The following is a 24,780-nucleotide window of genomic DNA, read 5'->3' as shown; positions in this document are numbered from 1 at the left end:
GTTAAAGGTGAAGTTGAAGATGGCGTCGACTGTGGAGCATGAGGCCGACGTGGGAGGGATCGCAGAAACTTTCAAACAACTGGTGAGAGGGTTTTCTCTTATTATCTTTATTATTTATTGTCTCTTTATCTCTCCCCCTCTCCCAGTGTCTGACGTTTCTTCTGTTTGCTTCCCCATTCATTTTGACCATCTGTTCGGCTTGAATGGCTTGCTATCATATTTCGGTTTTCCTAGTGGTCTATTTTGCTGTTTCTTTCTTTCTTTTTCCTTAGCAAACAAACGAACTCTTATTATAATAACTTTTCCTTTTAGTGGTCCAACAGGGTCTTTGCTTTGCTTCAGATAAGCAGTTAAACCAGAATAGCTGTCTTTTTTGTTTACTCGATCGTATGTGTGCTTATTTGCTATAATAAATCATATAGTAAACGAAGTAAAAAGACGAGGGCAGGGTAATACCAGTGCACAGGGTGGGGCACAGCTTCATTTAATTTATGTCTCAGGTTGAAAGCGGGTGGTTTGGGTAAAGTGGGGGAATTAGTGTTACCCTGTTCATAGGATAAAGTTTGGTCTCACAGGATTCCCTCCTCCCCCTATGGGGGAGATATCTGTAAAGATGGCCTGTCCTGGAGACTTAAGGACTTTAATGGATTTGTTTTCTTAACGTTCTCTAAGATTTTCCAGAAGCTAGACTTGGTGATTGTATGGATGCCCATGTTGATCTTTGGAACAGGGAAACGAAACTAGCCATCCATACAGCATCATCCTTAAACATCCTCTCTGATGCTACAGAAACTGGGTTTCTCCCACTTTGTCTTAAGTGCTCTAGGTCGTAAAGTAAGCCAGAAGACACTAGTGTGCAGGGATGTACACTTGATAAGCAGTACTGTATACATGCATACATGGTAGTGAAGCCTGCAAGGAAGGCTTACTTTGCTGTTGCATATTCAAGTAGCTGCCTAGCTGAACTCTTTAGGGTAGCCTTTCTCAACTTTTTGACCCTGGAGGAACCCCTGAAATATTTTTCAGGCCTTGGAGAATCCCTGCACATTCAGGCTCAAATATAGGCCAGAAGTTACAAAATTATTATATTTGTTTCATGTGTAGGCCTGTATAATATGCATTAACAGTGTTCTTAAACTGAAAATAATGAAATGTACCTCTTTAATGTGAAGTTGCCCAAATCTGAAATATTTTTTAAAATAAATTGTGATCTCCGAGGGAACCCCTAGTGACCTCTCACAGAACCCTAGGGTTCCACAGAACCCTGGTTGAGAAACCTGCTTTAGGGTGATCAAGAGCTTATTATCATTTGCTCCAGGAATACCCTTATGAGGGCAAGATGGTTGAGAGAATGGTGGTCACGCAGTTGCAGATATCCTGAAAGAACTGGTTACATCATCTCTTTTTAGTCTGGTTTCTGGCCTGGTTTTGAGACAAATTCAGTCATAGTAGCCCTCCAGGACAGAGACAGAGGAAATAAGGCTGTTGATCTTGCTTGCGCTTTTGGCAGTTTTTGATAACATTAATTATGGTATCGTCCTGGAGTTCCTTCATGAGTTAAGGGTTATAGGGATATAGCAGTTCCACTTTTAGTTGTAGGGAGAGTCTTAGAGAGTAGTAATAGGTTGTTGTGCCCCTGAGCCCTGACAGCTATGCTGTGGAGTGATGGTGAGTGCTTTGCTAGTACTTTTAAACATCTAGATGTGGGCTAATTGTCACCAATATTCTGGTGGTAGTGAAGTTGTTTTCATCATTAGATTTCAGTCGGATGAGGCTGTGCATGTTGTAAAACAGTGTCTCTTTGTGAATCACATGAGAGACCTTGTGGAATGCATCAGGATGAGGAAGGGGAAAGAAGGTGGGTCAAAACAGAATGTGGGAAAATCCAAAGTAAACATTTTTCTGTTATGATCCTAAACCTATTTCCTACCACTGCCACTATTCACACCTGAAGAGTTTTAGAACTCTTTAGAACCATTTACCCACTGAGTCCAACCACCTGCTTACTGCAGAAATCCAAATTAAAGCATCCAAGACAGATGGCTTTTTAATTTCTTCTTTAATACATCCAGTGAAGAGAAGTCACTGCCTGTCCAGGTAATTGGCTCCAATGTCAAACTGTTTTTGGTGTTAAGAAGTTTTTTTTTTCTGAGATTCATTTGGACTCTAACTTGAGTGCATTGTTTCATATCCTCCATTCTGGAACAAAAGAGAATGGGTCTTATATTTTTTATGCCACATTCTTTTCAAATATTTTAAAAGTACTATCATAATCTCCTTCAGTGTTCTGTCCTCAAGACTAAGCATGTTTAGCTCCTTCAGTCTCTCCTCTCCTTTAATCTCCTGATCATCCTTGTTTGACTTTCTCTGAACCTTTTCTGTTTTTGGCAATACTTCCTAAAATTGGTGCCCAGAACTGGATTTATTACTACTCAAGGTGGGGTCTGACCAAAGCAGAATACACTGGAATGGTTATTTCCCACATATTGGAAGGTATGACTTTGTTGCATCTGCCTTTTTTGCAACCTCATGATTCTGCTGGCTCATGTTTAATTTGCAAATTACTGTTCCAAGACCAAGTATCATCACCAAGTATCACAGTATCAAGTATCACAAGTATCATCACCAAGCCAGGTATTTCCCATCTTATACTTGTTCCTGTGATCTTTGTTTCTAAGAGAAGAACATTGCATTTGTTTGTAAAATTTAATTATTTTCTGCCAATTTCTGTTAATTTATCAAAATTGCATTGAATTCTATTTCTGTCTTCTAGGATATAGCCATCCCATTCAGTTTTGTGTAATTGGATCTAATAAGCATTGTCTCTTTTTCATCCAAGTCGTTAATACAAATATTGACAGGTAGAGGATTTGGGACTGAACCTTGTGGCAGTCTTGGCAACCGTGTGGCCAATTTGGTGAGGAACTATTAATGGGCACTCTCTGAGTATAATTTTCAAAGACAGATATGTACTGATTTAATTGGCATGCCATCTAATACTTAACTAGCTTGCTAATCAGCAAGTCATGGCATACTTTGTCAACTGCTTTGCTTTAGTCAAGATACATTATGTCTGCAATACTCCTACAATCTATAAAGGTAGTCTGGCAAGATTTGTTCTTTACAAATCCGTGCTGACTTCCAGTAAATTACTGCACTGTTTTCAGGGTGCTTACAGATTGATCTTTTTATGGTCTGCTCTAGATTATTTGAAGATAATGATGTCAGGTTGACCAGTCTCTAGTTTTAGCCCATTTTTGAATATTTTGTTGTTGTTTATTCATTTAGTTGCTTCCGACTCTTCGTGACTTCATGGACCAGCCCACGCCAGAGCTTTCTTTCGGTCGTCAATACCCCCAGCTCCCCAGGGACGAGTCCGTCACCTCTAGAATATCATCCATCCACCTTGCCCTTGGTCGGCCCCTCTTCCTTTTGCCTTCCACTCTCCCTAGCATCAGCATCTTCTCCAGGGTGTCCTGTCTTCTCATTGTGTGGCCAAAGTATTTCAGTTTTGCCTTGAATATCATTCCCTCAAGTGAGCAGTCTGGCTTTATTTCCTGGATGATGGACTGGTTTGATCTTCTGGCAGTCCAAGGCACTCTCAGAATTTTCCTCCAACACCACAGTTCCAAAGCATCGATCTTCCTTCTCTCAGCCTTCCTTATGGTCCAGCTCTCGCAGCCATATGTTACTACGGGGAACACCATTGCTTTAACTATGCGGACCTTTGTTGTCAGTGTGATGTCTCTGCTCTTAACTGTTTTAGCGAGATTTGTCATTGCTCTTCTCCCAAGGATTAAGCGTCTTCTGATTTCCTGGCTGCAGTCAGCATCTGCAGTAATCTTCGCACCTAGAAATACGAAGTCTTTCACTGCTTCTACATTTTCTCCCTCTATTTGCCATTTATCGATCAAGCTGGTTGCCATAATCTTGGTTTTTTTGAGGTTTAGCTGCAAGCCAGCTTTTGCACTTTCTTCTTTCACCTTCATCATAAGGCTCCTCAGTTCCTCTTCGCTTTCAGCCATCAAAGTGGTATCATCTGCATATCTGAGATTGTTAATGTTTCTTCCAGCGATTTTAACTCCAGCCTTGGATTCCTCAAGCCCAGCATGTCGCATGATGTGTTCTGCGTACAAGTTGAATAGGTAGGGTGAGAGTATACAGCCCTGCCATACTCCTTTCCCAGTCTGAAACCAGTCCGTTGTTCCGTGGTCTGTTCTTACTGTTGCTATTTGGTCGTTATACAGATTCTTCAGGAGGCAGACAAGATGACTTGGTATCCCCATACCACTAAGAACTTGCCACAATTTGTTATGGTCCACACAGTCAAAGGCTTTAGAATAATCAATAAAACAGAAATAGATGTTTTTCTGAAACTCCCTGGCTTTTTCCATTATCCATTGGATATTGGCAATTTGGTCCCTAGTTCCTCTGCCTTTTCTAAACCCAGCTTGTACATCTGGCAATTCTCGCTCCATGAATTGCTGAAGTCTACCTTGCAGGACCTTGAGCATTACCTTATTGGCATGTGAAATGAGTGCCACTGTTCGATAGTTTGAACATTCTTTAGTGTTTCCCTTTTTTGGTATGGGGATGTAAGTTGATTTTTTCCAATCTGATGGCCATTCCTGTGTTTTCCAAATTTGCTGGCATATAGCATGCATTACCTTGACAGCATCATCTTGCAAGATTTTGAACAGTTCAGCTGGGATGCCGTCGTCTCCTGCTGCCTTGTTATTAGCAATGCTTCTTAAGGCCCATTCAACCTCACTCTTCAGGATGTCTGGCTCTAGCTCACTGACCACACCGTCAAAGCTATCCCCGATATTGTTATCCTTCCTATACAGATCTTCCGTATATTCTTGCCACCTTTTCTTGATCTCTTCTTCTTCTGTTAGGTCCTTGCCATCTTTGTTTTTGGTCATACCCATTTTTGCCTGGAATTTACCTCCAATGTTTTTAATTTTCTGGAAGAGGTCTCTTGTCCTTCCTATTCTATTGTCTTCTTCCACTTCCACGCATTGCTTGTTTAAAAATAATTCCTGATCTCTTCTGGCTAACCTCTGGAATGTTGCATTTAATTGGGCATATCTCCCCCTATCACTGTTGCCTTTTGCTTTCCTTCTTTCCTGGGCTACTTCTAGTGTCTCAGCAGACAGCCACTTTGCCTTCTTGGTTTTCTCTTTCTTTGGGATGTATTTTGTTGCCGCCTCCTAACAATGTTGCAAACTTCTGTCCAGAGTTCTTCCGGGACCCTATCTACTAAGTCCAGTCCCTTAAATCGATTCTTTACCTCCACTGCATATTCCTGAGGGATATTAGTGAGCTCATATCTAGCTGATCTGTGGGTCTTCCCTAATCTCTTTAGTCTGATCCTAAATTGTGCAAGAAGAAGTTCGTGATCAGAACTACAGTCAGCTCCAGGTCTTGTTTTTACCGACTGTATAGATGACCGCCACCTTTGGCTGCAAAGGATGTAGTCAATCTGATTTCGGTGTTGTCCATCTGGTGAAGTCCATGTATAAAGCCGTCTCTTAGGTTGTTGGAAGAGAGTGTTTGTTTTGCAGAGTGAGTTGTCTTGGCAAAATTCTATCAGCCTATGTCCTGCTTCGTTTTGTTCTCCCAGGCCATGCTTACCTCTAATTCCAGGTGTCATTTGACTGCCCACCTTAGCATTGCAGTCTCCCGTGATGAAAATAACATCTCTTTTAGGCGTGTTGTCCAGTAGGTGCGGCAGATCCTCATAGAACTGCTCTACTTCAGCTTCTTCAGCATCTGTGGTTGGGGCGTATATTTGGATCACTGTGATGTTAGATGGCTTGCCCTGAATTCGAATTGAGATCATTCTATCGTTTTTTGGATTGTATCCGAGCACTGCTTTAGCCACTTTACGATTACTTATGAAGGCTACTCCATTTCTTCTGTGGTCCTCTTGTCCACAGTAGTAGATCTGGTGGTCATTTGATGTGAAGTGGCCCATTCCAGTCCATTTCAGTTCGCTGATGCCCAAAATGTCTATCTTTAATCTTGACATCTCACCAATAACCACATCCAATTTGCCCTGGCTCATAGATCTTACATTCCAGGTTCCAATGGTGTGTTGATCCTTAGAACATCGGATTCGCCGTTCACCACCAGCACCGTCGGCCGCTAGCCGTCCTTTCGGCTTTGAGCTAGCTGTGTCATCATGTCTGGGGCTAGTTGAGCTCATCCTCTGTTCCTCCCCAGTAGCATTTTGACCATCTTCCGACCTGGGGGTCTCATCTTCCGATGGTATACCGACATATCTCTGGTTGTACTGATTTATTTAGTTTTCACGGCAAGTATACTGGAGTGGGTTGCCATTAGCTTCCCCAGGGATCGCATTTAGTCTGACCTCTCTGTCATGACCTTCCTGTCTTGGGTGGCCCTTCACAGTTTAGCTCATGGCATCATTGAGGTGCTCAAGCTCCAGCACCACGACAAGGTAACGATCCTAGGGACATATTTTATTCCAGTCAGCTAGCATTTTACCAGTTTTCTAGTTTTTCTCAGATTATCAGCTAGTTCCTTCACTATTCTAGGATGCAATTCCTCTTGTCCTGATGTTTTATTTTAAATTCAATCAAAATAAAGAAATATTTCTTGACCATGTTTCTGTCTCAACCTTCGGTCCTACCCTTTCATAATTTCCTGACGGAACATAGTATTTGGAGCAGACTAAACCAAAATAGAAGTTTTTGAATAGCTCTGTCATTTCTTTGTTATTTGTTAGTATTTTTATGTCTTCATTGAGCAGCTAGTATACTGATTCTTCCTTTTCCTTTTATTTTGAATGTACCCAAATAAGCCCTTTTCGTTATTCTTATCTTTTGCTAAACACAGCTCCTTCTGAGATTTTATTTTCCTGGCATGAGCTATACAATTCCAGACTACTTGTCTGTATTCTTCTTTTGTGACCTGGACCTGATCCTTTTCCAATTTTCTAGATGTGTGTTTTTTGTTTTCAGATCTTTGTTGAGTTTGTGTAACCAAATTGGCTTCTGCTGTGTTCCATTTTTTTCCTATTCACAACTGTTTGCAATTGTGTTTTTAGTGCTTCCTTCTTTAGGAATTCACAGTCATCTTAAAGTACTTTTCCCAGTTCTGTAAAAATAGTGAAGGTAAGGGAGAAATTCATTTGGATTTTGGGGCAGGAATAGATATTTTTCACAAACAAAGCAACTCTTTCTGTTGTATATGTACCTTTTGAACAAATTCAGTTGCTATTTTCCAGTCATGGGACTCAACACACCAGGTCATACTTGCCTTCCTGTACTAAGAGTTTAAACCTATCTTATTTATTTCATAAGCATTAGTGCATAGACACTGAAGGCTATGAACTTTGCTGTAATGTTCTTTTTGATTTTTTGTTGAGTGATTTAAGAGTACCACTTCATTAGTATTTCCTCATTTTACATTTCACAAGTCGTAAGTCCTTTAGAGTTTTTGCTTCTTCCCACCAGTTTAAGCCCTCCTAATCAACCTATATTGCAGCCTCTGGGCTTTGCTGAGTATGTGATTAGCGGTTTCAACCCTTTCTTCCCCCTTCAGAAGACAGACCAATCTCAAAAGAGATAAACAGAATCACTTTTTTTAAGTAAAAGAAAAGGTATGTAAATGTGTTTACTGTACTTTTTTTTTCTTTTACAAAACTGATGCAGTGTTTGAGGCAATCACAAGATGGCACTGATTTGCTACAATTAATGAGCTTGGGCAGGATCTTGGAAGAGTCTGCTGCTAGATCTTACAGTATTTTAATTTACAAGAAGTTAATACTGTAAAGAGAAAAATACCTTCTTGGATCCAGCCTGACAGAGGAGGGGAAAAAAAGGCTGAGGATGGACAGAATTTTCTTCAGAGAATATAAACCCTCAAGATAAAAAGGCTGAAAAAAAAAGATAAAATCTAACACCCTTTTTTCTCTGGGCTTGTTTACTAATTCTTAGGAGACAAATGGATTCCTGATGCAGAAGTCCTTTTTTTGCTTTCTTGGATTTTTTGAGCTTCTGGCAGATTCTAACCTTTAATCAGAGCAACAGTGTTAGGTGTTTTTTCCCCCCTTTTTCTAGCTCCAGTACTCAGCTTCTGCCTTTGTTTTCAAAGAATTGAAACTTTTCTTTCATTACCTGAAGAGGAGGGGCCAGGAGAATTCTGATTCTGTAGGAGATCCAAAACATGAATCTGTCACTTGTAGATTGAGTATCTGAGATGAGCGAATGTGTGTTTCTCTGTCTGGTATGGGGACTACCAGTCTGGAGCAGGCTGGCTTTGGAGCAATCTCATTTTGCAGTGTGTCTTTTTCTTCAGAGTCTGTTTCATTTGGAAGGGCCTGAGAGCATTTCTGGGTTCCATTTGGGAAGAAGAATTTTGCATTCTGGTTGTTACTCTTATCCTGTGGGCTTGCTTCTCTCTCTATTTTTGTTACAGAGAGTTGCTTTCTTTGAACTGATAAATCCTTGTGCTTTCTCATCAGCTGAAGTGTGGCCATTTGCTCTTCTATCTCTTTGACATTTTCCTCAACCGTGCTACTAAGCTCCCTCAAGGTGGGAGGAGACCTTGTGGTGAGTGGTTCTCAGACATAGGAAGTTATTTTCTGTGAGATTGCACTTCCTCAGAAAGAATAAATATATAGCTCAGAAAGAATAAATATATAGCTCAGAAAGAATAAATATATAGCTCAGAAAGAATAAATATATAACTGTTAGATCATTGCTGTCACTGGAGGACCAAGTGACGTCTGTGGCGAGTGCTTATTGGCAGCTTTGGTTGGTATACCAACTACACATTTTTCTCAAGAAGAATATCTTAGCAATTAAATAATTAATTATTTAATATTTAGATAATATTTTAATAGTATTACAAATAACAATATGTTTTTAAAAAAACAAACTGCATTAGCTGCCAGTAACCTTCTAAAGCCAAGGTTTTGCTTATGACCTATAAGTGTCATGTTCACTGTTTCAGTGTGCACTGTACATCGTAACCTTTCACATGCCATGGTGCTGACGCGTGTTTATGGTGGGAGGGAGCTGCTGTGAAACATTGTGCCAAGCTCTGCATCTGTGGAATGTGTTTGGGTTATGTGGTCTACTCAAGGACTTTCCCCGCGGACCCTCAGGAGCCGTTAGGAGCACCTGGGATTGTGAGCCTGGGAAGATTCTATGAGGGGAGGGATCTCGTTTGTACCGAGGGTTTTTTAGTTTGCATTTGGCGCGCTTTTTCCATTCTCAGCTTTCTTTGTGATCCTGCATACTATTCTTTAATAAATCAGATATCTTTATGAACCTGTTCATGAGTCTGATGGTGTTTTAGGATAGGCAATCATTACATAAAGCTGAGAATCACCAAAGTTGTACCGTTAGCTCCTGCCAAGATTAGTTTCTTGTGAGGGAAAACAGTTAATGATGGCCAAAGCCAAACCCACGACTGGGAGACTCAAGGAGCCAACTAGTTTGGTGCCTGAGTCAACGGTCAGGAGCGAAGAACGGAGCCTCACCCCAGAACCTTCATCTTCATGGCAGCATTCGAGTTCCAGCCTGGAGGGAGAGGGATCCGAAGAGGGGAGAGCACCAAAGCAACCGGCACCCAGCAAATCACCCGCAGAGTTAATCACCTGGGATGAAATGGGAGAACCCCAGCCAGGGACATCTCAGGCATCCTGGAAGGAGGTATCTCAAACCCCTGAAAGGCTAAGAGTGGTAGAGGCCGAATTAGAATCGATGGAGTTCATGCTAAAAGCCCTGTCTCTGTCATGGGAGGGGCAGTCGAGGCACGAAGGAGATTCCAGCTCCACGCAATCATTCTCCATCCCCTCACCTGGACACCGGCGGAGCGGGGCCAGAGACGAAGCCGGGATGAATCTCCACCCCGCAGAGCCTGTCCATCAGTGTCCCCACCCCGAGACAGGAGAACTACTGTAACCTGGGGCCCAACCACTCAAACAGCCACTAATTCAGCTCCAACAGGAGCGGGGGTGAAAGACTTTTCTGTCAAGTTTGATGGGGATCCAACTAAGTTGTCTTTGTTCTTCACTAATGCAAAAAATTATATGAAACAGTTTGGACCCTGTTTCCCTTCCAAAGAGGCTAAAATAGCTGCCATTGCCACCAAGCTGAAGGGACGAGCGGCTGAGTGGTATGTTCAATTAAGCGAGGCTAGCTCCCCTGAGCTTGAGGATTTCGAGGAATTTATGTGGGCGTTAAAGCTGCACTTTGAAGATCCGCTAGCCAAAGCAAGAGCTAAAAGGGCACTGAAGGATCTTAGCCAGGGCCAACTGTCTGTAGCTGATTATGCCCTGGAGTTTAAGGCTTTAGCTGGGAAAATTACCGATTGGTCCCAGTCTACCTTAATAGAACGGTTTAAAGAGGGACTCAATAGGGACGTCCTGTGGTGGGTGTTGTGCAGAGAGGACCCAGAGACATTGTATGAGTGGATCTGTCTGGCCGGCAAGGCTGAGCATGCCCGGCATACCTACATGCAAACCAAGCGACCGGAAAGGCAACCAGCCACCATGAGGGGACTCTGAAGTGCCACAACTGCTGCCCGGCCAGGCTATAAAGCCTGGGAAGAGGAGAGAGATCGGCGCTATGCGAAGGGTCAGTGTCTCCGATGCGGAAAGGAAGGACACCGAGCAGCTGATTGCCCAAAAGTCAAGGCTGGAGACCGGGCGGGCAAACTGCCGGCCAAATCGCTGCCCTCATTGCGGCGGATGACGGCAGCCAAGGGGGCGGCTGACGCTGAAGAAGTACCCTACTTCTCGGGAGAGGTTGAAGATGACTCTAAGGAACCAGCGGGAAACGCCAGCCCACCTGCCTTGAAAAGCGCCTGCAGGCAGGTGGAGGAGGATGGGCACGAAAATGCTATGATGAGTGCTGACTGTCCAACTCCAGCAGTAAAAGTGAAATTGGGCTCCCGCACAAAGACTACAGAGGTCTGGGCTTTAGTTGACTCTGGGTGTTCCAGGTGTCTGATTCACCCTGATCTGGTTGCTGCTCTGGACCTGCCTAGCTTTCCCCTCCAGCAGCCTTTGATCTTCACACAGTTGGATGGTTCAACGGCGGCGGCGGCGGCGGCGGGGGGGGGCGGCAACCCATTTCACTGGAACTGTCGCAATGCAAATGGGCAGCCACCGTGAATCTTTAAAATTTGTAGTGGCCCCTGTTGGCAATCCCTTGGTAATTCTAGGGATTCCCTGGTTGACCTATCGAAACCCATATATAAACTGGGAACAGAACTCTGACTTTTAAGGATGGGTTTTACCAAGCCCCTACAGCGGACAGAGCTTCACGTGTGGGGGTTGGAAGGGCTGCAATCACCACACCGTGCCCTAGCTTGACACATTTAGAAGGCTTGCCAGATTGATACCAAGGCTTTGCAGACATCTTTGGGGAAATGGAAGCAGATCAGCTACCCCCCCATCAAAAAACTGACTGTGCAATAGAGTTGGTTCCCGATGCTCAATTGCCCAAGCTGAAAATTTATCCAATGACTCAGAAAGAGCTTGAGGCATTGCGGGACTTTATTGACAAAAACCTGTTAAGGGGGTTTATTGAACCTGCAAATTCCCCAGTTGGGGCCCCTGTGCTTTTCTGGGAAAAGAAGGATGGAACGCTTAGACTTTGTACGGACTATTGGGGGTTAAATTCCGTCTTGGTCTGCAACAAATATCCTGTGCCACTAATGAAAGATGTGTTAGCCCATTTGTCCAAGGGCAAGATTTTTTCCAAGCTCGACCTTCGTGAAGCCTATTTTCACATCCGCATACGAGATGGAGATGAATGGAAAACTGCTTTTAATTGCCCATTGGGTTCATTTCAGTACAAAGTCCTCCCTTTTGGGTTAGCAGGGGCGCCCGGGATCTTCATGCAATTGATTAATGAAGTGTTACATGATCATTTGTTTAAAGGGGTCCTGGTTTATTTAGACGATGTTCTCATTTACACTGAAACCAAGGAGGAACACAAACGCCTCCTCAAACAGGTGTTAAGTAAGCTTAGAGATGCCAAACTATGCCAAGCTTTCCAAATGTGAATTTCACAAAACCCAACTTGACTATCTAGGCTATAGGGTATCTGACAAAGACATTGAGATGGACCCTGAAAAAATTCAGGCGATTTTAAGTTGGGAACGCCCCCGCACCCAGAGGCAATTACAAAGTTTTTTAGGGTTCAGTAATTACTATCAACAGTTTATCCAGGGATTTGCTGAGATTGCTTTGCCCCTTACTGACTTACTACGTACCAAGGGTTTGGGAGAGACACGCAAGGTGAAAAATCCTGGGGCAGTGCTGAATTGGACACCTGAATGCCAGGCAGCATTCGAAAAGTTAAAAACCCTTTTCACTGCTGAGCCTATTTTACAGCACCCCGATCCTGACTGCCCCTTTGTGGTCCAGGTTGATGCTTCTGATTTCTCAATTGGGGCTCTATTGTTACAGAAAGATTCTGAAAATCACTTAAAACCCTGCGCTTATCTGTCCAGAAAATTTTCTGAAATGGAACGCCGGCGGCACGTTTGGGAAAAGGAGGCTTTTGCTGTAAAAGCTGCTTTGGAAGCCTGGCGTCACCTCCTGGAAGGCGCTAAATGCCATTTCGAGGTTTGGACCGATCACAGGAATTTGGAAGCCCTCCGCACCCCCCAGCATCTTAGTCCTAAACAAATTCGCTGGGCTCAATTTTTCAGTCGCTTTGACTTCTAGTTAAAAACTTTCTGGCCGATGCTTTGTCACGTTTGCCTCAGGACTCTGACCACGTGGCGGATATAGTTGGGACTGTTCTCACTGAACCACAACTGGGCTTGGTTGCTGTCACCCGGAGCCAGACCCGTGCGCAGGCATCCCCACCCCCAGCTCCGTCTGGGAAGCGGAAAATGCAAGTTCCTTGTCAGTTACAAAAGGACTTTCTCCAGGCACTGAAATCTGATGCTTGGTTGCTAGCTAATAGAGACAATGTTTCCTTTGAAAACAGTCTGGCATGGGTGGAACAACGCCTTTATGTGCCTGAAGCTTTGAGGGCTGATATCTTGCAGCGTTCCCATGATGACAAACTTGCTGGACACTGTGGTTTTGTCAAAACCTTGCATTTGGTTTGCCGTCAATTTTGGTGGCCAACTTTAAGGCGTGATATAAAAGACTATGTTGCTTCTTGTCCTGTTTGTGCCATCTCAAAGCAGAAAGGGGGTAAGCCACAGGGGCTCCTGCAGCCAGTAGCCAGCCCATCCTGTCCCTGGGAGGAGATTTCTATGGACTTTATTGTGGACCTGCCTCCCAGTCAGAAGAAAACTGTCATTTGGGTTGTAAAGGATTTTTTCTCCAAACAAGCCCATTTCATTCCGTGTGCGTCCATCCCGTCGGCCCCACAATTGGCCCGCCTCTTTCTCATCCACATCTACCGTCTCCACGGTAGCCCCTCCTGTTTGGTGAGTGACCACGGGACACAGTTCACTTCCCAGTTTTGGAAATCATTTTTAAAATTGATTGGCACCAAACAGGCGTTGTCCACATTGTCACATCCTGAGACTGACGGATCTACGGAGGTTTTGAACTCTACCCTTGAACAATTCCTAAGGGCATACATAAATTACCATCAAGACAACTGGGTTGACTTGTTGCCCTTTGCTGAGGTGGCTTACAACAATGCTGTCCATCAGAGCACTGGGCATACCCGTTTTCGTGTGGTTTCTGATCATGACTTTGTTCCCATCCCTGAGCTGCCACAAACACCTCCCCAGTCCTGTTCTGCCTCTGACTGGGCTGCTCAGCTGGCTGATTCCTGGCCGGTGATTCAGCAGGCTTTGGCTGATGCCCAGTCTGCTTACAAATTCCAAGCTGATAAACACCATTCTCTGCAACATGATTTCAATATTGGGAATCAGGTTTATCTCTCTACCAAATTTATAAAGTCCCCACAGCCATCGAAAAAACTTGCTCCCAAATTCATTGGTCCTTTCCCTATTGTTGGTATTGTCAATCCAGTTACTGTTAAGTTGGATTTGCCTCACAATTTGAAATGCTTGCACCTTGTTTTCCATTGCAGCTTGCTCAAGCCTGTCCACCACTCCTCCCGCTGGCATCCCCAACCTCCTCCTCCTGCTCCGATCATGATTGACGGCCAACAGCACTTTGAGGTCAAGGAGGTCGTTGATTCTCACAAGCTTTGCGGCACCCTCCAGTATCTGGTCCGATGGAAACACTTTCCTCATCCTGAATGGGTGCCTGCTCGCCACGTTAATGCTCCTGATTTAGTTAACTGTTTCCACTTAGCTTACCCTTTGAAGCCTGCCGCTTAGACTTTTCTTTCTTTTGGGGGGGTGGTATGTCATGTTCACTGTTTCAGTGTGCACTGTACATCGTAACCTTTCACATGCCATGGTGCTGACGCGCGTTTATGGTGGGAGGGAGCTGCTGTGAAACATTGTGCCAAGCTCTGCATCTGTGGAATGTGTTTGGGTTATGTGGTCTACTCAAGGACTTTCCCCGCGGACCCTCAGGAGCCGTTAGGAGCACCTGGGATTGTGAGCCTGGGAAGATTCTACGAGGGGAGGGATCTCATTTGTACTGAGGGTTTTTTAGTTTGCATTTGGCGCGCTTTTTCCATTCTCAGCTTTCTTTGTGATCCTGCATACTATTCTTTAATAAATCAGATATCTTTATGAACCTGTTCATGAGTCTGATGGTGTTTTAGGATAGGCAATCATTACAATAAGGCCCTGAACAATTGGGGGCAAGAATATTGGATGGACTGACTTTGTAATTTCAGGCTTGGTCCATTTCTTCCTTTGTTGGAGGAGGTCCTCCTGCATGTGCCTAGAACTGCAAGATGCCATTACGCTTGCCTGTTGGTGAGCATTCCCTGCGATAAGAACTTTACTCTGGAATGCTTTCTGTCCGGAAATTCATGAGACACCTATTGTTACCTACGGTAGGAAGCTGTTGAAGATCTGTATCTTCACCCAAGTCTTCTCTGTGTGAAAGTTAGATAAGTCTGTTTTTCCTTTCCTTTATTACTATATGTTTTGGTCTATTTTATATTATATTTTGTATTCTTTAAATTGGCTTTCAGATGCTTTTGTATAAGAAGCACTATAAACATATATTAATAAAAATTTTACAGTTGTCCTATGCATTCCAATTTTCATTTTTGTTGGAAATTAAGAAAAAAGAAAAATGCTGCAGGCTGTATTGAATAATGAAGACTGCCCTCTTGCTGAACATAGCTTCTGCTTCTTTTCCTTTTTTTCTTTGAAATAACAGGGAGTGACAGATGTACTGTGTGAAGCATGCAGTCAGTTAGGATGGAAGATGCCAACAAAGATCCAAGTAGAAGCTATTCCAGTTGCACTCCAAGGTGAGTGTGATTCTGGGACCTGCAATTTAAGGAAAAGGAGAGACTATAGTACAGATAGATTCCATGTGTTACTCAGAACAATGTGATTACCAGGTGTCTGCATTTCCAACTCTGTGAACTAGGCTAAACTGCAAGGCATCCTTTATTTATTTATGGGACCTTGCCACATCCTCCCATTATTTAGTCTAACCCTGAATTAATGGAAGGATAAATATAATTTTTAAGGTTTCTTTGATATATGACAGAAGAGCCAAATGCTTCAGTAAGTGAAAAAGAACAGTCTTACTTCTGGTGCTCTGTTTTCACGCTTACTCATCTAATGTTTTCTGAAAATGCTTTCCATAATTACTTTTGGTTCTGTCCATCTGTACAATGTTGCATTTTTTTTCCCCTTTGGCATTGAATATGACACAATTCTTTTCTCACAGGTCGGGACATCATTGGCTTAGCAGAGACAGGATCTGGAAAAACAGGGGCATTTGCTTTGCCTATCCTTCAGGCATTATTAGAAACTCCCCAGCGCTTCTTTGCTCTGGTACTCACACCCACCCGAGAGTTAGCCTTTCAGATCTCTGAACAGTTTGAGGCTCTTGGATCTTCCATTGGTGTCCAGAGTGGTAAGTGGTGTGGCTACAAGGCTTCAAATGAGCATAAAACATTGTGAAGCTTAAGAGAATAAGGAGGTGCAAAAGCATGTCCTTTTTAAAAAAGTTTATGCTAGATTTAAGAAATGTATAATATTCTAGCTGCCAAGTAAGAACTTTGGTATGTCTCTACCAGCCTTTAAATAATCCACAAAAATGACTAGTTTCCATTTTTTTTTTATTAGCCTACATGTTTATGCTGGCTTCAGAGAAGGCTTCTATTCTGTAGCCTTTTGACAGATTATGAGAAAATATTGGCTTCCTTAATCTCTGGAAAAAATGGCTTGTTTTCTTCTGCATCTGTCATGGAAATCACAGGCTGTTGATGGAGTAACAGAATAAACTGTCCCAATTCTTACTCCTCTGCATTGGATCACTGGTTGTTTAGGGCTTTCAGGATAATTGCTAATAGAAGGCTGATCTGATAAAACTAAAAGTTTGGCAAAACCATTAAAAAGGGAAATGGAAAAAAATGGAAGATGGGATTGTACTGTTTCCAAGTTGTTACTTTTCCTGTGTATGATCATGCAAATTAAAAGTGTTGAATGTGGCTATTTTTTTCAATTCCATAAATCTGGTGCTGTTTTTTCAGTTTCAAGTTCATTATTTTTCTTGGGTATGTTCTTGTGCATGTGTAGCTTCTCTTAAAATGTATAATGATAAGTTGGCTTGGGAGGAGCTTTGCATGATACTGTGTACAATTCAAAACAGAAGCTTTGCTGCCTGAAGTAAATGCTGGTAAGCACTCCACAATGCTAATGTAAGGTTGTTGCTGTTACAGCATCTCCTGGACATAGATGTGGAGGTACCCATAATGCTATTTCCATTCTGGCTATTCAGTGTTATGCAAATACAGAAAAAGACTAACATGGTGAGCAAAAGTATTTAAAGGCAAAGATGGAAAAGAGAAAAGCAAAGATTACTTCTACTTTATACCAACAGTATTCATTACACTTCTCCATAACTTTCAATCCTCGCAAACTATCCTTTCCTTGTTTCCACCTCCAAATATGCTTCATATATCACCTTTTTTTTTCTTTAAATTTCTCACTTCTCATCAGTTCTATTCAACCATGATTTTCTTGGACTTCTTCCTCCTCTTGACTTCTTCCCTCTTCCTTCAAATTCTTGTTTTGCTATTTGATCGTCCTTCATTTCCTGTGTATCACCTATTCATGTCAACATACCTTTTCATTCTGGCATAAAATGTGTATTGAATTCTCATTCATTCTTGAGCTTATCTGTATTTGTTTTACCACTCAGTGCTTCTTAAATATGCCATTCCTACTGTTCTTGTACACAGCATTTTAGTGTATTTTGACAAATAATTCAATGTGATATATTGCAAATATTGCAATACATTTCTACCAGTATTTGCATATCTTAACATTTCTTCATTCATTTTTCCATCTTTACTAAACATTCTACCAAGATACACAGATTCGTGTTTTTTAATCATATACATATAATTTGCAACTATTTGCTCTGTTTTCCTGTTGAACACAAGTCTGTACTTCCCATTGCATCATAATGTCTGTCTAATGTTCACTGCAAATTATTTGGATTTTCAACTGACAATATAGCAGATACATACTTATTCATATCCCTGAGGCAGACTATTAGGGTAGGGGTTGAATAGAGTTGTGGTTGACTTGCTGAAGTGATTCAGCAAGCCATTGTTTGTATTATGTGTAAGCCATTATTTAATTTTCCTTTTCTTTCCTAAGCTGTTATTGTTGGAGGAATTGACATGATGTCCCAATCTCTGGCCCTAGCCAAGAAGCCCCATGTAATAATTGGTAAGGAACTAGCCTACAGTGAGATCTTATGAAAATGGTGAGATACTGAAAAAGGGTTAGAAGGGATGTAATTGACCATCTGCTGCACCCACAATTAGCTTCCCATCTCTTGCCTTGCCAGTTTAATGCTCCCTGAGTCCAATTAATTAGTTACTGGTCTTGTATTTTAAAACTAGCAATTGGGAGAACATATCTGACACAATGACTTGTAACATCCTTTTGGGTGCTGTGTTTGCTTTGAGTCTCTAGTTGTTAATTCCTCTAATTCATTATATTCCACTTTGATAAATTAATTTCCCTGTGAACAACAGTAACTGATACATGCTTTTTGGATAGCATTGCTTCATCAAATTTATCATTTAGCTTTAGAATGAATCGATTAGCCACCTTGTCTGTTCTCTTGCCTATGAGACCAACTCTTTTAAAATATACTCCTGATTTAGGAAAAATACCTGTGTTGCTGGGATTCAACTGGTCATGTCATTTCAGACCTATGTAGGACTCTGGCTTGATCCATACTCCTCAGAATATGTTTTGCAAGGCTTTTTGGCAGAGGGAAGCAATTATCCTTTGACAGCTGACAAATATGAGTGGTTGAAGCTAAATGACAGCAGTACTCCATATACTCAGCCCAGTCTCTTCTCTCTATACTTAACTGAGCAAAATTATTTTGGCTGTTAACCATTTACAACACTCTTTCTCCTGGTAGCTACACCTGGTCGCCTTATTGATCATCTTGAGAATACAAAGGGTTTCAATCTTAGAGCTCTGAAATACCTAGTTATGGATGAAGCTGATCGGATCCTCAACATGGATTTTGAAACAGAGGTGAGATGCGCCCATCCCTGCCATTTTGAATGGTTCATTGAACTGTTAAGCAGGTGGTATTTTTCAGAAATATGGTTCCAAAATATTCACATACATTCATGGGACCTGTTTCAGCTTCCCTTCCTGATATTGTATGCATATCCTATATTCTCTTGGTCACTTAGAGGTAGCTGCTTGGAAAATAAGTTTATTAAATTCCTGTGGATATGGCCCTTCCCAGTGCATCCTTGCTAAACTGGATCTTCTGACAGGATGTTTTTTGGTTGCTAAATGCATCACTCCTTGCTGAGGAGTAGTGGAATGACTTGACTTAAATGGAAGCCACAGAGCAAGAACCTTCTATCAGGTATCCCTGGTGTAGGTTTGCATGCATACATGCACATTAATCAGTGTTCTATTCTTTTGCATTTCATTTGCTCTCTCTCTCTTCACAGGTAGATAAGATCCTGAAAGTAATTCCCAGAGATAGGAAGACATTTCTCTTTTCTGCTACAATGACTAAAAAGGTGTGAGGCAGCTTGACACTTTGCATTTGTTTAGGGGAGTTGGGCAGAATTGAGAGGTAGAGCTGTAGTAGAATTATTGTCTGAAAACTTAAATTTAATCCTCAGGTGCAAAAACTCCAGCGTGCAGCCCTTAAAGACCCTGTTAAATGTGCAGTGTCATCAAAGTATCAGACAGTTGAAAAACTTCAGCAATACTATATTTTTATTCCTTCCAAGTTCAAGGTAATTTAATTTTCCCTCTTGTTTTGGACTTTCTCTACTACCCCTTTCCCTGTCAAATTTCCTGATTCAAGTTCCTTTTCTGATACTCTTAGGATAGTTATCTTGTGTATATTCTGAATGAACTTGCTGGCAACTCATTCATGATATTCTGCAGTACATGCAACAATACTCAGAGGACGGCGCTCTTGCTTCGAAATTTGGGCTTTACTGCTATTCCCCTCCATGGACAGATGAGCCAGGTACAGGTTGACATGCTTGCAAGCAAATGTCTAGATTACTGTATGAAATAAATATATTGTAATAGCAAATAAATATGTATGCATCCTCAAACATGTTTTCCTTTCAATATTTTTATTGAAATATGTGATTGTGTATGGCATGTCAGAAAACTGTGATTAATAAATAGTGAAAGCTTTCAGACCTTCAACTTTGCCATGCTAAACGAGGTGAAAAAACATAAGTGCATGCTAACTAGCTCTTTTGTCCCTCTAGAATAAACGATTAGGGTCACTGAACAAATTCAAGGCGAAAGCACGTTCCATCTTGTTGGCTACTGATGTTGCAAGTAGAGGCCTTGACATCCCCCATGTTGATGTAGTGATAAACTTTGACATTCCTACCCATTCCAAGGTGAGCTGTAAAAGATGTTAGCTGAGATATGACTCTGCTGCCTAGAATTTCAAAGGTGTCATCATGGAATTTGAAACTGAGTTTGTCCACCCAGTAAGAACTTCTTGTGAAGGCTTGCTGTGTGAGGTCTGGGGGACATGAAACAGACAGCAGGGCTTTTCTCTTGTGGCCCCCATCTTATGGTATTATTTGCCCTCGCAAGTTCCTGTAGTTCCTTCTCTCTTGGCATTTTGTAAGGTCATTGGAGCAACTCTGTTCTACTGTGCCTTTAATCCTACTTGATTATTTAGGGACATTCATCTTGGAGGTGGATTTAATGTTGTTGTTTTTCATGTTTCTGTTCTTTGTACACTGCTCAGAGTTTGTGGATTGGGGTGAATCACAAAAGATTTGTAAAATAAATAGATCAGAAGGAAGGGGCAACTCTTGGCCCTATTCTTCCATGATTACAAAGATTATGGAGTTGTGAAGCACTGAGTGGTATTAAAGCTCAGAAGGATAAAAGGTAGTCAGCAAGAGGTTGAGTGGAAGAGTGAGAGTTACAGGGATAGGGAATTAGTATTATAGATATGGTGCAGTGATGGTGGGTTGATGGAACTTCACCACTTTTGGTGATGGCAGCAGCTCCAGAATGGATCTCTCCTCTTGGAATCTCAGGTGACAGCAGTGGCCAGATATGCCTTTACAATTTTGTACTGAGCACCTGCTTTTTGAGTTGTGCTTATTCCTTCTTAGGGAGTTAGCTTGTTTTCCTTCTTACCAGCTTTCAGAAAACTGGTGAAGAACATCTCTTTTTAAGAGTTCTTCTCTGAACTGGCTTCCTTTATCTGGAGAACTGTCTGTTTTAATAGTTGATGTTTGTGATTCAAAAGTTTTGTTTTGGAGACAATTTATTTTAGTGCCTCTCCTGTGACCACCATTTTGTTCTGTTACTTACACTGGATTCCTTTCAGGATTACATTCATCGAGTAGGGAGAACAGCTCGAGCTGGACGATCTGGTAAATCAATCACCTTTGTGACACAGTAAGTTACTGTTCTGTGCTACTCCAGCTGTACCACCACCAGAATTTCTGTATTCCAACGCAGTGATTTCCAGTTACAGGGTCTTGGGGACCACAGTTATTTCAAGCCCGCAATATGCAGTAAACATGGGGAAAAAACATACCCTCCCCTGCTCAGTTTGAAGGAGATTTGAGGGAACAGCACCTGAGTTGGGGTCATTCCTCCTTCCTTCCGGTGCCAGATTTCCCTTCCCCCGGCATACATAATGTAAGCATAGTTTTTCCTAACATTATTAAACTCCATAATAAACAGCATTATGCCTGGCTGCAGTCTCTGTAAACTGCCCATTGGAGAGCGAAGCTGTCCTTCTGAATGCGCACATAGATGAGCACCTAGCCTGCCTAGTATTTGCATGGAGAATCTTCCAGAAAGCCCATGGTTTATAGTATTATTTGCTCTGCCCTTATATGACACTGAAGTCTAGAATAGTTTTGGCTGTGTATTGAAACTCAGAGGGCCCTTTCAGGGCTGTGTCGTACTTTTTCTGTATGGTGGAGAAAGTGCTGGTTTTTTTTAAAAAAAAAAGATTGAGAGGAAGAAATAGTAAAATGAATCAATAGTATAAAAACATTGCTGAATTCGTTGCTTTTGACACTCACATCAACTAATTGACAGGGAATTAATTAAGATGAGATTCTTCAGGGAAATCTTTTGTTCTCTTCTAGGTATGATGTGGAGCTCTTCCAGCGCATTGAGCACCTGATTGGCAAAAAGCTGCCAGCATTTCCCACCCAAGAAGAAGAGGTCATGATGTTGACCGAGCGTGTGGCTGAAGCCCAGAGATTTGCTCGCATGGTAGGCTGTTTTAAAGCTGGGTCTGGGTTTGTTTAATGTAGAAATGTGGCTGTTGCACCCATGATTGTGAGAACAATATTAGGGTTTAAACAGCCTCAAGTATATTGCTTGGGCAGTCAAATTCCAAACGAGGCTGTTTACTTCAAGAGACTGAGATGTTCTCCTTGGATTCTTGTATGGAGAGCTGCATTGCATACCCTCATTGTTGTCGGTGTCCTTTTTTATTTTTCTTCAAAATTAAAATGTAACCCCATTAACTCAGGGATAACCCTAAAGGGTCTATTGCTTTTGCTGCCACTACCAAACCCTTTCCTAATTTGGAAATTATTTCCTTCTTCACCTCTATTTTTCATATAGATCTGGAATGTGGGGAAGATACAGAACAGCATGATCACTTTGTTAATGTTAACAAGGAGTATCTGAATGCAAATTCACATGCCAAAAGAATGTTTGTTTAATATTTTCAGCGCTCTTTATCTTTTTTTTTTTTTGGAATAAATTTTATTACATTTCAAGAGAAAAATAAAAATACAAAAAACAAAAAACTACAAAGAAGAGAAAAAAACTAAGAAAGTGCAAAAATACAAAAGAGATTTTGTTTTCAATTTTACAAAAAGACTTGGCTTCCTACTCTAAACAGCAAGGATATACAAAAATTTCAACTATCAATCTCTTACTCTATATTAAACACAAAACATCACATTATTTCTATAAATCATTCTACTTTAAAACTTAATAAAAATCACTAAGTACAGTTGCTCCTCCCCCTTATATTAAAATAGAGAAAAATTCATATAAACCTTAACCCTCTTTCTCCCCTCCAAAAAATAAAAGTGCTCTTTATCTTCTTGATTGCCTCAGTGATTGATTTCCTTAGAAGTCTTGTGATACCCAGAGGCCCTCCTGTGGGGGGTGGGGGGAGATGGGCGGTGATAAAAATCTAATAAATAAATAAAATAAATACTGCCCTCCTGTTTTCTTTGCAGGAATTGCGGCAACAAGGGGAAAAGAAGAAACGCTCTCGAGAAGAGACAAATGATGATGATGATGCAGAAGGAGCGTTGGGAGTCAGGAACAAAGTTGCTGGTGGAAAAAAGAAAAAATGGAAAGTTGAGAAATAAATATCATCAGACTGTATTTCTCCATATTTTTATGCAGTTTGGAATCTTGGAATCGTCAGTCCAACATTATCAGAATGACTTTATGGGCTGTTATGGAGAGCATCTCAGCAAATTTAGCAGTCTAACTTCATGGATACTAGAAATGATTCTCCTTGCAAGCTTGGGAAACCTCTCTTACCATTAGAGGAGTCTTTTTATTCTCCAGCAGCAGTTGTGCAGCATTCCTCTGAAGAAAGCAAGAGAGAACAGGTTCCGTATATTCTTACTGGACAGTGGAATTGGGAATATGACAGAAGCTTTTCACTCTGCTGCCACCCAAGTTACAGTGAATATTTTTTACAGCCCATATTTTATTTAATAAGATAATTTGCAAAAACATTGGGGGGGGGGAAGAAAACTAATGTATTATAATGTTCAAGATGTGTCAGCAAATACCAGACTGTAATGAGATTCTTGAATTTAAAAGGAAGGACTTGATAGAAGAATTAAAATAAAGTCTGCTAAAATCAGTATTTGCTTATTCAGATAATTGTTGTGCTACAGTTGCAACTTCTAAGTTTCCTTTCTCAGGTTATCTGAAATTCAGCCATCTTTATTTGCCTCAGTCTATTACGAATGCATCTGTAGACTTTGCACTATATTAACCTCACCAGACAGCCTTTATAAGCAGTGTTTCTCAACCTTGGGAACTTTAAGATGTGTGGACCTCAACTTCTAGAATTCTCCATGGCTGGTTGGAGAATTCTGGGAGTTGAAGTCCACACATCTTAAAGTTCTCAAGGTTGAGAAACACTGCTTTATAGTAAAGAAGTTCCATAAGCTGATGGTTTTTTTTTCCTTCTTCAGGTCATTCCTGAAGCAATTCTACCTAACAGCCAACATCGAGGCACTCTTCTTGCACATAAGATCTATGCCAGAGTGAATGGTCTGTAACAGATTGGTTGCTTATAAAGCAGACATCCACAGCCATGCCCAGGGATTAGAATGAGAGAGCATTGTTGCAAGTTAGAAATCATCTTCTGTCGTGGTTCTTCCACTGTGGCCCATTTCCTGTAGGTGACTATGAAAAGAGACTTCACCCAAGCGTAGCATATAATCAGATAACCGATTGATTCATTGGAATTTGAAAGCATTCGTTTTATATCCCCTGTTGAGAACATAGCTTCAGCCCTCGGAACTGTGTTTTACCTGTTTTGCGGGGGGCAATAGCCACCCAATGGGGGGATCCCAGAGATATAATGAATAACCGATGCCAGGACTACAGTAACATACAAAACTTTGTAAAGTAGGAGGAGCAACATATTTACATAGGGGAGCTCTCATCCCAATCAGCCATGACAGACAGCGGCAGGAGAGGCACCTCGTCACCACATGTCTGTCCTTGTGGGTTCTTTAACATCCAGGTTTATAGTCCTGGGCTCCCCTTCCCATCTGGTGCCAGGAAATGGTGAGATTGACCATAAGATTGACATTTGTGTATTCATATCAGGAAAAGTTTCTGGGTGGGAATGGGAGGTCCTGTTCCCCAAGCTGCCTGCAATAAATCTATTCATGGGAAAGGGAAGCTAGTTATGTGATCAAGGGGAGTGAAGGGTTAATCACACTGACAGCAGAAATGGAAAGCTAATTGCTTAGAAAAGGGGAGGCCGCACGCTCCTTCTCTCCTGAGCCTGGTGTCTTCCTGCTTCTTCCAAGGAAGAGACTAGCTTGGCTAGTAAAACAATTATGGCTCTGATCAGACTTGCAGAATAATTTTCACAACAATCTGATATTTTCATTTACGTTTTTGATCCAGGTCATTTTACAG

At 41.7% G+C, this 24,780-nt stretch overlaps 1 protein-coding gene across 2 annotated transcripts; it reads left to right on the top strand.

Annotated features, from left to right (window-relative positions):
* Positions 1–23,225, top strand: DDX47 (DEAD-box helicase 47). 2 transcript variants are annotated; one of them, XM_063308600.1, is made up of 12 exons: positions 1–82; positions 15,272–15,365; positions 15,794–15,982; positions 17,737–17,808; positions 18,518–18,636; positions 19,071–19,142; positions 19,248–19,364; positions 19,457–19,603; positions 19,857–19,994; positions 20,948–21,018; positions 21,723–21,852; positions 22,839–23,225. In XM_063308600.1, exons 1-12 carry the CDS (start codon positions 20–22, stop codon positions 22,971–22,973), a joined length of 1,347 nt encoding a protein of 448 aa, XP_063164670.1. In that variant the 5' UTR covers positions 1–19; the 3' UTR covers positions 22,974–23,225. The 2 variants fall into 2 exon arrangements, with proteins under 2 accessions (XP_063164670.1, XP_063164669.1); XM_063308599.1 differs by lacking the exon at positions 1–82 and adding an exon at positions 1,825–1,890.
* Positions 23,226–24,780: the final 1,555 nt, after the last annotated feature.

Source organism: Candoia aspera, chromosome 7, assembly GCF_035149785.1.
Source record: "Candoia aspera isolate rCanAsp1 chromosome 7, rCanAsp1.hap2, whole genome shotgun sequence".
In the NCBI taxonomy this organism is placed as follows: Eukaryota; Metazoa; Chordata; class Lepidosauria; order Squamata; family Boidae; genus Candoia; species Candoia aspera.
This window is presented reverse-complemented; position numbering and strand designations above follow the sequence as displayed.